Source organism: Jaculus jaculus, chromosome 19, assembly GCF_020740685.1.
Source record: "Jaculus jaculus isolate mJacJac1 chromosome 19, mJacJac1.mat.Y.cur, whole genome shotgun sequence".
NCBI classification, from domain to species: domain Eukaryota; kingdom Metazoa; phylum Chordata; class Mammalia; order Rodentia; family Dipodidae; genus Jaculus; species Jaculus jaculus.
In genome coordinates, this window is record NC_059120.1 from 55,595,698 (window position 1) to 55,610,257 (window position 14,560).

The window sequence follows — 14,560 nt, forward strand, 5'->3', positions numbered from 1 at the left end:
GGTTCTCGGGATACCAGGATGCTGCAGGCCAGCCCCATAAAGTGATTCTGCCGTTGCCGAAGCTAGAGAGACATCCAGCCACCCATGACCTGATCCCACTGACCCAGCGTGGTACCAGACCACTGGCTGAGGGCAGCAAGTGGCAGCAGCTGCAAGGAACGGGCCCCACTGGCCTTTTTAAAATTGATTTGAGCTGCAGAGATGGTTTAGCGGTTACAGCACTTGCCTGCAAAGCCAAAGGACCCAGGTTTGATTCCTTAAGACCCACATAAGCCAGATGCACAAGGTGGCACACGCGTCTGGAGTTCGCTTGCAGCGGCTGGAGGCTCTGGCGCGCCCATTCTCTTCCTTTCTCTGTCTTAAATAAATTAATAAAATGTATTTTATTTACTTACAAGTAGAAAGAAAAAGAGTGAATGGGTGGATGCACCAGGGCCTGTAGCCATTGCAAACGAACAGCAGATGCACCTTGTGCATTTAGACTTACATGGGTCCTGGGGAGTCGAACCTGGGTTTTCAGGCTTTGCAGGCAAGTACCTTTATCACTAAGCCATCTCTCCAGCCCATTGTAACTTTTTTTTCTTTTTAAAATGGACACAGCAGGGCCCCCAGATGCATGTGTCACTTTGTGCATCTGGCTTATGTAGGTACTGGGGAATTGAACCCGGATCCTTTGGCTTTGCAGGCAAGTGCCTTAACTGCTAAGCCATCTCTCCAGTCCTTTTTGTTTGTTTGTTTGTTTGTTTTGGTTTTTATTTTTTATTTATTTTTTGTTTGTTTGTTTTTTCAAGGTAGGGTCTCGCTCAAGCCCAGGCTGACTAGGAAATTCACTATGGAGTCTCCGGATGGCCTTGAACTCACAGCAGTCCTCCTACCTCTGCCTCCTGAGTGCTGGGATTAAAGGCATGTGCCACCACGCCTGGCTTGTTTTGGTTTTTCAAGGTAGGGTTTCATTGTAGCCCAGGCTGACCTGGAATTCACTATGTAGTTTCAGGGTAACCTTGAACTCACAGTGATTCTCTTACCTCTGCCTCCTGAGTGCAAGTATTAAAGGTGTGCATCACCACACCTGGTCAGCCCTTTAAAAAAAATTATATAGGGCTGGAGGGATGGCTTAGCAGTTAAGGCGTTTGCCTGCAAAGCCAAAGGACCCAGGTTCTATTCCCCAGGACCCATGTTAGCCAGATACACAAGGTAGCACATGCATCTGGAGTTCATTTGCAGTGGCTGGAAGCCCTGGCGCACTCATTATCTCTCTTCCTCTCTCTCCCTCTTTCTCTATCAAATAAATAAATAAATAAAAATATTTTAAAGTTATATATTTATTTATTAATTTATTTACAAGCAGAAAGGGAATGGGCGTGCTGGGACTTCTAGCTGCTGCAGATGAACTCCAGATGCATGTGCCACTTTGAGCATCTGGCTTTCCTTGGTTCCTGGGGAATGGAACCCAGGTTGTTAGGCTTTGTAGGCAAGTGCCTTAAGCAGTGAGCCATCTCCAGTCCCCATTGTAGCTTTTGATTGGAGAAGGGATAGGGTGCACATGAACTCCTTATTTACTTTTTTGCCTTGTTTTGTTTTTCAAGGTAGAGCCTCTTGCTCTAGCCCTGGCCGACCTGGAATTAGATTCAGGCTGTCCTTGAATTCACAGTGATCCTCCTACTTCAGCTTCCCAATTGCTGGGATTAAAGGAATGCACCACCAAGCCTGAGCCTCCTTCCCTAATTATATAGATTAGATTCTCATTCTTAAGTGAAAATAGATAATGTCATTGTTGGGTCCTGTCTAGCCCTGCTGGTCTTGATTACAGTATCCTGTCGGTCTTTTGTTTCTGTACCATCTTTAAGCAGAGAAAAGGGGTTGGAACTATGATGGCTGAAGCTGGAAATGGCGTAAGGGAGGCCTGTCTCAATTTGGGCAGGCTCAAGAGATGAGAGGCCAAGTCTTGTAGTAGTTGGGTGAGAATACTGTGTTCATTCTGACAGCTCTTCACTGTGCTTCAGCTTAGTGACGTTGTTGTCCTTTATTAATTTATTTTTTGGTAGTACCTCAATATGCTAAGGACTTGCGAGGGCTACAATGAGATCATCTTCCCCCACTGTGCGTGCGACTCCAGGAGGAAGGGGCACGTTATCACGGCCATCAGCGTCGCGCACTTCAAACTGCACGCTTGCACTGAAGAAGGGCAGCTGGAGGTAGGAGCTGAGCGCGGGGCTGGGCGGGAAGCACTAGGGGTGGACACCTTGACACTTACTGTGTTAGATCTTCCTTGTGGGACAGATGACGTCAAAACTGTTCTGAGGTGCTGAGGAGATAGCTCAGTCAGTAAAGTGCTTGCCTCACAAGCAAGGATGTGAGTTTGGTGCCCAGAATTCATATAAAAATGCAGGTGTGTTGGGGCTGGAGAGATGGCTTAGTGGTTAAGGCATTTGGTTACAAAGCCAAAAGACCTCAGTTTGATTCACCAGAACCCACATAAGCCAGATGCAAAAGGGGGTACATGCGTCTGGAGTTCATTTGCAGTGGCTGGTGTGCCCATTGTCTTGTCTGTCTGTCTGTCTGTCTCTCTCTCTCTCTCAAATAAGTAAAAATAAAGTAAAAACAAAAGAAAATGCAGGTGTGGCTAGGCGTGGTGGCGAGAGTTCGAGGCCACCCTGAGACTATATAGTGAATTCCAGGTCAGCTTGAGCTAGAGTGAGACCCAGGCGCAGGGGAAAAGAGTTTTGATTGGAATAAATCATCACCAGAGCCACACCAATCCTTTGTTCACAAATACTCCTCCAATAACTTCTCTTGTCATAGTCCTTTCTCTGAAACAGTATGCATTTCTTTGTTCATTTTCCTTCTGCTGCAGGCTCAGAACACTTTCCTAGCACCCCTGCATTCTACTCACTACAGACCTTGCTCTGTTGTTCTTGATTGTTTAGAACCAGGTAATAGCATTTGAATGGGATGAAATGCAGCGGTGGGACACGGATGAAGAAGGAATGGCCTTCTGCTTTGAGTACACGCGAGGCGAGAAGAAGCCCCGATGGGTTAAGATCTTCACGCCGTATGTGAGTAGAGCCAGCAGGGGCTGCAGCTTCAGCAGTCGCCAGTGGAGGGCTACAGGGAAAGGTGGCAGAGACTTGGGCTCCTATTTACTTATTTGTGAGGGAGAGTAGAGAGAGAAAAAAAAGCGGGCACGTCAGGGCCTCCAGCCACTGCAGACAAACTCCAGACTCATGTACCACCGTGTGCATCTGGCTTACATGGATCCTGGGGAATCGAACCTAGGTTGTTAGCCTTTGCAGGCAACTAAGTACCTTAACTGCTAAGCCATCTCTCCAGCCCTTAAAATTATTTTTATTTGTTTATTTGCTTATTTACAAGCAGAGAGAGTGAAGGGAGACAGAGAGAAAGGGCATGCCAGGGCCTCCAGCCATTGCAAACACAGCCACTTTGTGCTTTATGTGGGTACTGTAGAATCGAACCCCAGCCATTAGGCTTTGCAGGCAAGCGCCTTATCCACTGAGACATCTCTTCAGCCCTTTTTCTATGTTAGTTTTTAAAATTTTTTTTTTTATTTTATATTTTTGAGGTAGGGTCTTGCTCTAGCCCAGGCTGACCCGGAATTCACAATGTAGTCTCAGTATGGCCTCAGACTCACAGCCATCCTCCTCCTCCTACCTCTGTCTCCCAGACGTGCATCACCATGTCTGGCTCTGTATTTTTATTTATTTGCAAGCAGAGAGAAAGAGACAGAGAAATACAGTGGGCACCCCAGGGCCGCCAGCTGCTGCAGCCAACTCTCCAAATGTATGTGCCACTCCATGTGTCTGCTCCACACGGGTGCTGGGGAAGTGAACCCGGTCATTGGGCTTTGCAGTCAAGCGCCTGAACTACTTAGCAATCTCTCTAGCCCTCCATCTTACTTTTTAAATATATACATATAATTTTATTGCAGTTAAAAAACAAAAACAAAAATTCACCATCCTAGAAATCCAAATGCTTTTTTTCCTCCCTTCCCAGTCCCCGCTCTCCCCAGGCAGGGTCTCACTCTAGCCCAGGCTGACCTGGAATTCACTACGGAGTCTCAGGGTGGCCTTGAACTCACGGCAATCCTCCTACCTCTGCCTCCCAAGTGCTGGGATTAAAGGCGTGCGGCCACCACGCCTGGCTTTCCTCCTTGTTATTTTAATATAACCCCTGACCACAGCTTTTGTTTCTTCATGGACCATAAAAGCAAGGACCACTTTGGCATGTTATCCTAAATTGTTAACTTCATATACTGTGTGACTCACCATTGCCACTAGACGGCGCTAGAGAACAATCGCGTGCTGGGTCTGTCATCTGCTACTTGCTGGGTTTCCGCTAGACTGGAGGGTTTGGGAGAAGGAGGGGGCAGCAGGAGTTCAAGGACGTGGTCTTGAACTGTCAGTAAGTGTCGCCCTTTTTCTTTCAGTTCAATTATATGCACGAGTGCTTTGAGAGGGTGTTCTGCGAACTCAAGTGGAGAAAAGAGGTAATTCAAAAGAATGTTTAAATTCTTTATCTTTTTTGTTTATTTAAAATTTACAGGCCTGTAGCCAAATGCCTGGGACTCTTACCTCCATTTCTGTCTTTCTAGGAGTATTAGTTAAGAGACTGATTATCCCCTGTGAGCCAGAACATCCGCCCAGTGAAGCTGGCTCCTGGATGGTGAATAGGCTGTGCAGAAGAGCCCTGCTTCTTCCTTTGTCTAGAGGGCGGACATTGGCTCCAGGCTCCCGTCTCTCATGACTTCACGGACCGCTTCTGTCTGGTGTTTTTGTTTTTATCACATCACCCTCCATGTTACTCCTGACCCAGGAGGGCATCTGTCCTCAGTTTTAGCCGTCTGACTGGATGAGTCATGATAGTCTTTTAGACTAACCAGGAATGTCTATGTGGGGAAATTTTTTTTGCAGCTGCTGTCTGTAGGTGTCAGTGCCAGAGCAGAACTTAGAAGACTCGAAAGCTTAGCTTCTTATTCTCAAATAAAATCAGAGAGCTGAGAGATACAGTCAGTAATATGAACATCTATGTTTTTACTATAGTAGAAAGAACATCGGGGCTCTAGGAATTATATCTAGGCTTTCTCCTAGCTTTTTCCTGCAATTTTGGGTAACTCAACCTCCTTAGATCTGAGTTTTCTCTTATATAAAGCAGGAAGACAGAGCCAGATAATGAATGTCCAGGGTCTTCCCAGCTCTGAAAGGCTGTGACTCTAGGGAGAATGTCATCTCAGAGGACAGGACCAGCCACACAGGGAGGTCCAGTCATCCAGCTCTGTTGGAGGGCTGTCTGCAGGGCAGAGGAGATGTGTCTCCTCGGTAACTCTTTGCCTTTTTTTCCTTTCAGAACATTTTCCAAATGACGAGGTCACAGCAGAGGGAGGTAGCCACCTAGCCTTTCCTTCTCTGTTTCCCTTCTCCTTGCCCTCATCCCTTCTTCCCTTTCATCTCCCATGTCAGACAGAGTAACCATTAACACAAAAGAAGAGAAAAAGGAAAAAAGTCGCTATGTTCGAAAGCCCTAAGCTAAAAATTACCTCCCTGTGGAGTTCATGTCTCTGGCACTGAGCTGGTGGGGCAGCACGCTGGTTAGCGCAGAGGTCACTGAGGCGAGGCAGGAGTAAGCCCACAGCTCACCAAAGGTATCTTCGTCCTCTCACTGGGCCTCATACCAACAGACGAGACTCCTTGTACTATATTTTTAAAACTGGAACTATGAATTTCATCCATTTGCACTGTTCAGACATATATATGTATGTATGTATGTAAAAATTATATATACACAAATTAGCTGCACGTATATACATATATATTTCTTTTTAAATTTCATATTGATGGCAGTACCTTTTTTAGCTTGTGTTTTTACACACCTTTCACTAGTCTCCATGACCTCTCTCTTGCTCTCTTTATTTTGAAACAAACTTAAAAAGGAAAAAAAAAAAATTACAGGGAAAATACCTCTCCTCATGAAGGACTCGAAAAGTTTACAACCTGCTTGGGTTTTTTTCCCCCTTTTTTGTATCGAGTACAGTTTATGGCTCCTGGTTTGCCATGGAGTCTGAGGAGCAAGGAGTGTACAGTGTCTTTATCTCCAGGAGGGTGCTGCGGAGGCCTGTTTCAAGACCACACAGCTCTAGGAGTGCTGTCTTGATTTCGTGGTGGTTTTCCTGGCCCTGCTCTCCCTCTCTGGCTTGTCTGGTCTGCTCTGCGTCACCCGCCTGTCCCCCGGTCCCTCGCGCGCTTCCTTCTCCTGACCTCAGCTCAGGAGGCCACGGGGCCCGCAGCCCCACAGCAGTCGCTCCCCGTCTCCTGGCTCTTCTGTGGAGGCACAGGTAGCTTAGGGACCAGGAGAAAAGTTGGTATTTCAGGCACAAAGGTTGGACTACAGAGGGAAAGGAAGGAAGCAATGCCCTGTATGTAAAGGGGTTTTACCTCCTCCATTCCGACCAGAACCACCCGTGACTTACATTCTCTGTGGCTTCTTTAAACAGCTGTGTTTGAGAGAGTCAAGGCTCAGGGAAACAGAATGGGTCTGTGATCTCTGCCAGCCAAACTGTTGGCCTGCCCATGCCAGCCGAGGCCGAGGGAGGAGTGTAGTGTGACACTGAAGGAGAGGCTCTGGAACTCATAGTTCCTCGTCTGACTGTAGTTAGACCTTTGGAAACCTCCGAACTAAATCCGAGGAGCGGGCCAGGGCTGACAGGGAGGGCACCGTCCTCAGGCCCTGAGCTCTGCAGCTCTAGGTCAGGCTCAGGTGCAACTGAGACACATCCTGAAGCTCCCTCTTACTTCACCTTCCAAGAAGAAGGCTCCAGAGACTTCTAAACAGCATCCTTGGCCCTGTCCCGCAAGGAGGCAGTCAGAGGTGGAGGCAGTCAGCGTCGCTGAGCAGTGCTGTAGCAGTGGGAAGTCTCCCTCACCCCTTGGCCTTGTAGATTGTGAGGCCACTTTTCTGTCACACCAGGGAGGTGTGGAGTCACACAGGACACCTTGTCCTGCCTACCTCCAGGCCCATGGAGTGCAGTGTGCCGCTTAGGGTCGAAGCTGCAGAGGTGATCCCTGTCTTGAAGGCTGTGGCCCATCTAGCTGTTGGCTTCAGTAAACTGAATGAAAGTCCGAGGCCCTGGGAGAGAAGAGCTGTGTTGACTTCCCACTCCGGGGTGCTCAGCAGGCCTTTGGTGCTGTGGTACAACAGTAGCCTGCCCTGTTCTCTCCGAATGGGAAGGGATGGACAAGTCGGGGGTGCACAACAGGCAGCCCAGAGAGTGAGCCTGAGTGGTGGCTGGCCTGTTGGCATCGTCTGTGTGGGAGCGGCCTGTGCTGACAGAGCAGCCAGCTGCAGCAAGGGGATGGGAGAGGAGGGAGACCCCAAGGGATAGCGCCCCCCTCCTCTTTGGCCCACAGCAGGCTGTGGCTGTGAGGTCCACGGGATCAAGCCTTTCTTTGCATGAAACAGTGTTAGATGTATCTCTCTTCCTTCCCCTTCTGCCTGCACTGCCTCTCTCTAATCCCGGACATTCCTTAGTCCTGGCTTCTGCGAGGGAGACATTCACCCAGTCCAGTTTCACCCAGTGTTGTTTGTCTCTGGGAAGCTTCTCCCTCACCCTGCAGGGTCTTCCTGATCTCCCACTGTCGCCTCCACACTGGGTTCTGTTCTTGGGCACTAGCTCAGAGCTTTTGAATGGAACAGGAAGTGTCAGGGTCCTGAGGAACCCACCCTGTAGGAGGTCTCCCTGGGGCTGCGCCTTCTCTTGGAGCCTGGCCTCTCAGTGCTTTATCCTGTTCCCTGCTCTTTGCCCTCCCCTTGCCTTGGGCCAAACTCTGCACTGCTACAGGTACCTGAGTGCTCAGGACAGCTCCTAGGCCTGCACAGAGCGCTTGGGGAGGAATGAAAGAAATAGTCCAGCAGCCTTACTCATGTCTGGCCCATTTAGTTTCTTCCTCTAGTTACCTGCCCAGGAGCTTTGAATTGTCCCGTCTTGGAGCTCCAAACCTAATGCTTGGAGCAGCAAAATAGGCCATTGATGAGGTGACCCTTCTCTCGCTCATCTCAGAATCTGCCAACTTTCAGGCCTAGCTCCTAGAAGACAGCTTTCTTAAAGGGACCTGCATATGCTTGATCTGAAGCCTGCAGGCCTGGAAGAGCGGTGTGCCCGCCCGCCCTCCTCTCCTCATGCCCAGTGGTGGGGTGGCCTCGGCACAAGCCGTTCCTTTGCCAGCTTTCTGGATCACCTTCGCTTCCTTCTGCTGGAAGGGTGGTGTGGCCAAATGCTAAGAGACAAGAGAGTGCAGACAGGGTGGACCCAGGGAGTGCTGCTTTAGGGCCCAGCTTCCAGTTCCACCTGCTGCCTTCCTCTTGGTCCAGACTCGATTCGAGGGAGTCCTACGGCCTCTCCTGCTGGGACAGCATTAGCTCTTGCGCAGCAGCTGAGGGAGTAGAAAGCTTAAGTCTCGGGAGGAACGACAGAGCTGAAGACAGGAGTGAGGTGGGCTGGGAGCGCTGGGCCTACGGCTAACTCAGACACAGTTTGGTTTCAGGCTCGCTTTTAAGCCAGTGAGCTGGGTTTCAGGTTTTCCCAGGCCATGCACACTTTTAATTTATTTGAGAGAAACTCTTAATTGTATTTTCACTGCAGTATCTTGTATTTTTTATTTGTGATTTAAGAAATGTGAAGAGGAAATACACAGACACATAATGGCTAACAGCGTTCCTTTCATTCCTTGTTGTAGAGCTAACCACTCTAAAATTGTTTGCTAATGTCACTTAGTGTAATTAATTGTAACATATTCTTTCAAATAAATCGATTTATTGATGAAACAACTCCTTGGCTTCCTAGAGTACAAATCCTTTGGGTTGTGGGGGAAGAAGCGAAGGGGCCCTTTGAGATTACAGTTAGAGCGGTCACTCTGAAAATGAGAAGGAGCGTCTGCTGAGTGGGGCAGAGGCGGGAAGGGCAGGCCAAGAAGAGGCAGCCCCCCCCCCCCGTGGACCCTCCCCCCTGGCCCTGTGACAACCTTCCTCTTCTCAATGCTCCGAGGTGCTTGAGCTCCCACTGCACCAAACCTTGCCACTAGTCACAGCACTCTTTCTCTAGCCAAGGACAGAAATGACTAGCAGAGCTTTGGAAGAGATCTTAGTGTGTCCCTCGCTGCACCCCAGCCCCGTGGATGCATGGCTACACCTTCATTCTCCAGGTAACTCGGGAAATACGCAGGCAGCACACCTGAGACAGGCTGTGGTCCTGCAGCCCTGCGATCACAGAGGCAGCTCGGCTGCCCGGCCTGCTCTCCGCGCGTCCGTGAGCTGGATCTGCTCCAAAAAGCTCAGCATTTTGAGGGGTCAGCACTTGTGTTGGTTTATAAATCTTTGTTCCTTATTACATAACCCATCTTTTTTAAATTTATTTTTTCGTTTTTCTTGAGGAAGGGTCTTAACTCTTGCCCAGGCCAACCTGAAATTCACTTTGTAGTCTCAGGGTGGCCTTGAACTCAGTGATCCTCCTACCTGAGTGCTGGGACACCATACCAGCAATGTTTTTGTTTTTTTTTTACTTACGTTGAGAGAGGCAGATACAGAGAGAATGGGCGCGCCCGGGCCTCCAGCCACTGCAAACAAGCTCCATACACATGTGCCACCTTGTGTATCTGGCTTACATGGGTCCTGGGAAATCAAGCCTGGGTCCTTAGGCTTCGCAGGGAAGCACCTTAATTGCTAAAGTCTCTCTCCATCACCACCACCTCCCCCGCCCCCGTCATGTTTATTCCTTAATTGACTGTAAGATTAAGGACCAACCAGTTTGACGTGTGTGTTTATGTGTGTGTGCACACATGTTCATGTGTGTAGCTACAGGCGCATACATGCTACCGGACACGTGCAGGTCAGAGGACAGCATTGAGCTTGAGTCCTGCCCTTCCACCTTGTTTGAGGCAGAGTCTCTCGTTCATGGCAAAGCTGGCCCTCGGACTTCTAGGAGATGCTCCTGCCTCGGCCTCCCTTCTTACCACAGGCAATCCAGAATTACAGACACTCACCACAGGGCCCAGCTTCCACATGGGCTCTGGGGATCAGAACTCAAACCCTCATGCTTATGCAGCATGCACTTTACCCACTGAGCCATCTCCCCGCACTAGTTTGACACTCTGGCATTTTGGGAGAAGCATTATGCCTGGTCTCATTCATCTAGCCTCAAAAAAAGGGCCGGGGGGAGGGGGGCTGGACATGGTGGCGCACGCCTTTAATCCCAGCACTCAAGAGGCAGAGGTAGGAGGATCACCATGAGGCCACCACCCTGAGACTACATAATGAATTCCAGGTCAGCCTGAGCTAGAATGAGGCCCTCCCTTGAAAAACCAAATAAATAAAATCCTAGGAACTGGGCTGGGGAGATGGTTTGGTGATTTAAGGTGCTTGTTTGCAGAACAGAAAGCCACCACACCCCACTAATATATATTTTAAACATTAGAAACCAGCCAGGCGTAGTGGCAGTCGCTGGAGGCCCCCATGTGCCCATTCTCTCTTATTTCTCTGCCTCTTCCTCTCAAATAAATAAATATTTTGTTTTAATGGGTGAGAAACACAAAGAAAACATTAGGGACTCTTTTTCCCTTTTGCCATGCTCTTACGACCTGTCTTCCTCGCTGAGAATACCATCCTGTTTTGTCTATATAAGTGACATGCACCCCTGCCCATCTCTGCTGATAGCATGCCAACTAAACTCTTCTGCCTCAGAAAGTTCTTTTCCTTCTTTCTGCAATCTGCCACCTGCTAAGGATCATAGCTTGATTATGAAGAAACATAATTTGCCTGAGCTCTGGGGAGGACACCAGCTGGGAGGAGACATCCATGCTTGTTTTTTTGTTTGTTTCAAGGTATGTTCTCACTGTATCCCAGGCTGGCCTCGAACTCACAGCAGTCCTCCTTACCTCTGCCTCCTGAGTGCTGGGATCAAAGGTGTGTGTCACCATGCCCAGCCATTCTTCACACTTCGCACCCTCCAAACCCAGGAGAGAACCTGTGACAGGATGTCACCCTGGCAGATGCTGTTGGTCTAAAACACACCTTTCATCTTTCTGCTCTGACCTACAAACTGTTTTAAAGCTGAGGTAGCTCAAAAGCAAACCTCTACACTAGCCCAGGCTGACCTGGAACTCACCGTATTCCCAGGCTGGCTTTGAACTCACAGTTGTCCTCCTACCTCTGCCTCCGGAGTGCTGGGATTAAAGAAATGTGCCACTTCGGGTACCTGGCTCTATGTGGGTACTGGGGAGTTGAACCCTGGTCTTCAGGCTTTGCAAGCAAGTGCCTTAACTGCTGTGCCATCTCTCCAAGCCCTTAAAAAATATTATTTTTTTGCAAGTCCAGAGAGAAAACGGGCACACCAAAGCCCCTTGCTACTGCAAGTGAACTCTAGCTGAATGTGGCACTTGGTGCATCTGGCTTTATGCAGGTTCTAGGGAATTGAACACAGGCTGCCAGGCTTTGCAAGGAGGCACCTTTAACAACTGAGCCCCGTAGCTGTGCCTTTTTTTTTTTTTCAGTCTTGTTTTGTTATTTTTTTGAGGTAGGGTCTTGCACTAACCCAGGCTGACCTGGAATTCACTATGTAATCTCAGGGTGGCCTCTCAGCAATCCTCCTACCTCTGTCTCCCAAATTCTGGGATTAAGAACGTGCACCACCACACCCAGCAACTGTACCTTTACATATACATTTATTGACAGAGAGAGAGAAGGGGCATGCCAGGACCTCTCATCACTGCAAACAAACTCCAGACAAATGCACCACAGTGTGCATATGGCTTATATGGGTACTGGGGAATCAAACCTGGGTCCTTAGACTTTTCAGGCAAGTGCCTTAACTGCTAAGCCATTTCTCCAGCCTTTTTTTTTTTTTTAAATTTTTATTTATTTGAGAGCGACAGACACAGAGAGAAAGACAGATAGAGGGAGAGAGAGAGAATGGGCGCGCCAGGGCTTCCAGCCTCTGCAAACGAACTCCAGACGCGTGCTCCCCCTTGTGCATCTGGCTAACGTGGGACCTGGGGAACCGAGCCTCGAACCGGGGTCCTTAGGCTTCACAGGCAAGCACTTAACCGCTAAGCCATCTCTCCAGCCCCCCCCCTTTTTTTTTCCCCTGAGGTAGGGTCTTGCTCTAGCCCAGGCTGACCTGGAATTCACTATGGAGTCTCAGGGTGGCCTCAAACTCATGGCGATCCTCCTACTTCTGCCTCCCAAGTGCTGGGATTAAAGGCGTGTGCCACCACGCCCAGCATATGTTTTCTTTTTGCCCCTCTCTGTTACTTTGTGAGTGTGGCTGGGCATCCATAGGGGCTGCTGCTATATGTATGCTTGGCAAGTGTTTCCACTTAGCTACGTCCTAGCCTATGGTCACGCTTTCACTCACGCGCCCTGGCCTGAGGCTGATCATAAGTGGACAGGAGCATGTTCATGTGAACAGCAGGTGGGCACCAAAGGGGAATTACCCCTTTGTGGTCCTCAGCAGCCCAGCCCCTGAGCAGTTCACAGGGAAGAAGGTAAGAAATGAATTTACCAGGGCTGAAGAGATGACTTAGTGGTTAAGGCATTTGCCTGCAAAGCCAAAGGATCCAGTTCAATTCCCCAGGACCCACATCGATCAGATGCACAAGGTGGCGCACGCATCTGGAGTTCGTTTGCAGTGGCTAGAGGCCCTGGCACAGCCATTCTCCTCCCTCCCCCGCCTCTTTCATGCTCTCAAATAATAATAATAAATAATAATAAAATAATAATAATAATAATGGCTAGGGAAATGGCTTAGTGGTTAAGGCATTTGCCTGAGAAGCCTAAAGACCCAGGTTCGATTCTACAGGACCCATGTCAGCCAGATGCACAAGGGGACTCATGCGTCTGGAGTTCGTTTGCGGTGGCTGGAGACTCTGACGTGCCCATTCTTGCTCTATCTGCCTCTTTCATATACATATATGTTTTGTTTTGTTTTTTGAGGTAGGGTCTCACTCTAGTCCAGGCTGACCTGTAATTCACTGTGTGGCTCAGGGTGGCCTCAAACTCATGGCAATCCTCCTACCTCTGCCTCCCGAGTGCTGGGATTAAAGGGATATACCACCACGCCTGGCTCAAATAAATATTTTTTAAAAAATAAACTTTTATACACACACACACGTATGTATATGTAGAAATGAAGTGACCTTCAATGGGCGTCCCTGCCGCAGCCCTCTGCCTCAGGTCAGAACCGAGGCGGCAGAAGCAGTGTGGCTCAAGTTGAACAAGCTGCATTCCACTTCCAAGGCCTTCTCTGACTGGCTCTGTGACTCCAGTTGAGTAAGTTCCCCTTCAGAGCTTCACCTTCTGCTGTCCTGGCCCCATGTGGTTGTAAATGAGGAAATGCTTCAGACAGAGTCCCACACAGAACCACGGATGGATGATGGATGGTGATAGCTCTCAGTGGCCCCACTGGTGTACATATAAAAACGGAGGTCCAGGGGATGAGGAAATGGCTTAGCAGTTAAGGTGTTTGCCTACAAAGCCTAAGGACCCCAGTTTGATTCCCTAGGACCCACGTAAGATGCACAAGGGGGCGCACGGGTGTAGAGTTTGCTTGCAGTGGCTGGAGGCCCTGGCGTGTCCATTCTTTCTCTCTGCCTCTGCCTTTACCAAATAAATAAAATTTTTTTAACAAATGGAGGTCCAGTAGGGCATGGAGGGGCACACTTTTAATCCCAGCACTTGGGAGGCAGAGTTAGAAAGATCACCATGAGTTCAAGACCACCCTGACACTACATAGTAAATTCCAGGTCAGCCTGGACTAGAGTGAAACCCTACCTCAGAAAACAAACAAACTAAATAAATAAATAAAAATAAAAATGGAGGTCCAGGCAAGTGAGGTGGCACACACTTTTAATCCCAGCACTCAGAAGGCAGAGGTAGGAAGACTGCCCTTAGTTAAAGGTCACCCTGAGATAGGTCAACCTGGACTAGAGTGAAACCCTGCCTCAAAAAAGCAAAAAAAAAAGAAAGAAAGAAAGAAAGAAAGAAAGAAAGAAAGAAAGAAAGAAAGAAAGAAAGAAAAGGGTTTAAGGGATGGCTTAGAAGTTAAGGCACTTGCCTACAAAGCCAAAGGACCTTGGTTCGATTCCCCAGGACCCATGTAAGCCAGATGCACAGGTGGCGCATGCATCTGGAGTTCCTTTGCAGTGGCTGGAGGCCCTGACACACCCATTCTCTCTATTTGCCCCTCTCTCTCTCTCCAATAAATAAATGAAAATTTTTTTGTAAAATATGGAGATCCAGAATTTTTTTTGTTTTGTTTTGTTTTGAGGCAGGGTAATACTCTAGTCCATGTTGGCCTCGAACTCACATAGATCCTCCTGCCTCTGCCCCACCACATGCTGGGATTAAAGGCATGTGCTACTCAGGCTGACCTGGAATTCACTATGGAGTCTCAGGGTGGCCTTGAACTCGAGGCAATCCTCCCACCTCTGCCTCCCGAGTGCCGGGATTAAAGGCGTGCACCACCTCACCCGGTGGTTCACCAATTCTTTATTCTGTGTCC

The 14,560-nt window shown here is 48.8% G+C and overlaps 1 protein-coding gene across 1 annotated transcript in view; it reads left to right on the forward strand.

Annotated features, from left to right (window-relative positions):
* Nucleotides 1-8,835, forward strand: part of Snx27 (sorting nexin 27) — a 69,478-nt gene extending 60,643 nt beyond the window's left edge. Inside the window, exons 9-12 of the mRNA XM_004667155.3 lie at nt 2,046-2,195; nt 2,928-3,056; nt 4,445-4,504; nt 4,610-8,835. Of these exons, the coding sequence (XP_004667212.2) occupies nt 2,046-2,195; nt 2,928-3,056; nt 4,445-4,504; nt 4,610-4,618 (348 nt within the window). The 3' untranslated portion in view covers nt 4,619-8,835. The remainder of the gene's footprint in view (nt 1-2,045; nt 2,196-2,927; nt 3,057-4,444; nt 4,505-4,609) is intronic.
* The last annotated feature ends 5,725 nt before the right edge of the window (nt 8,836-14,560 follow it).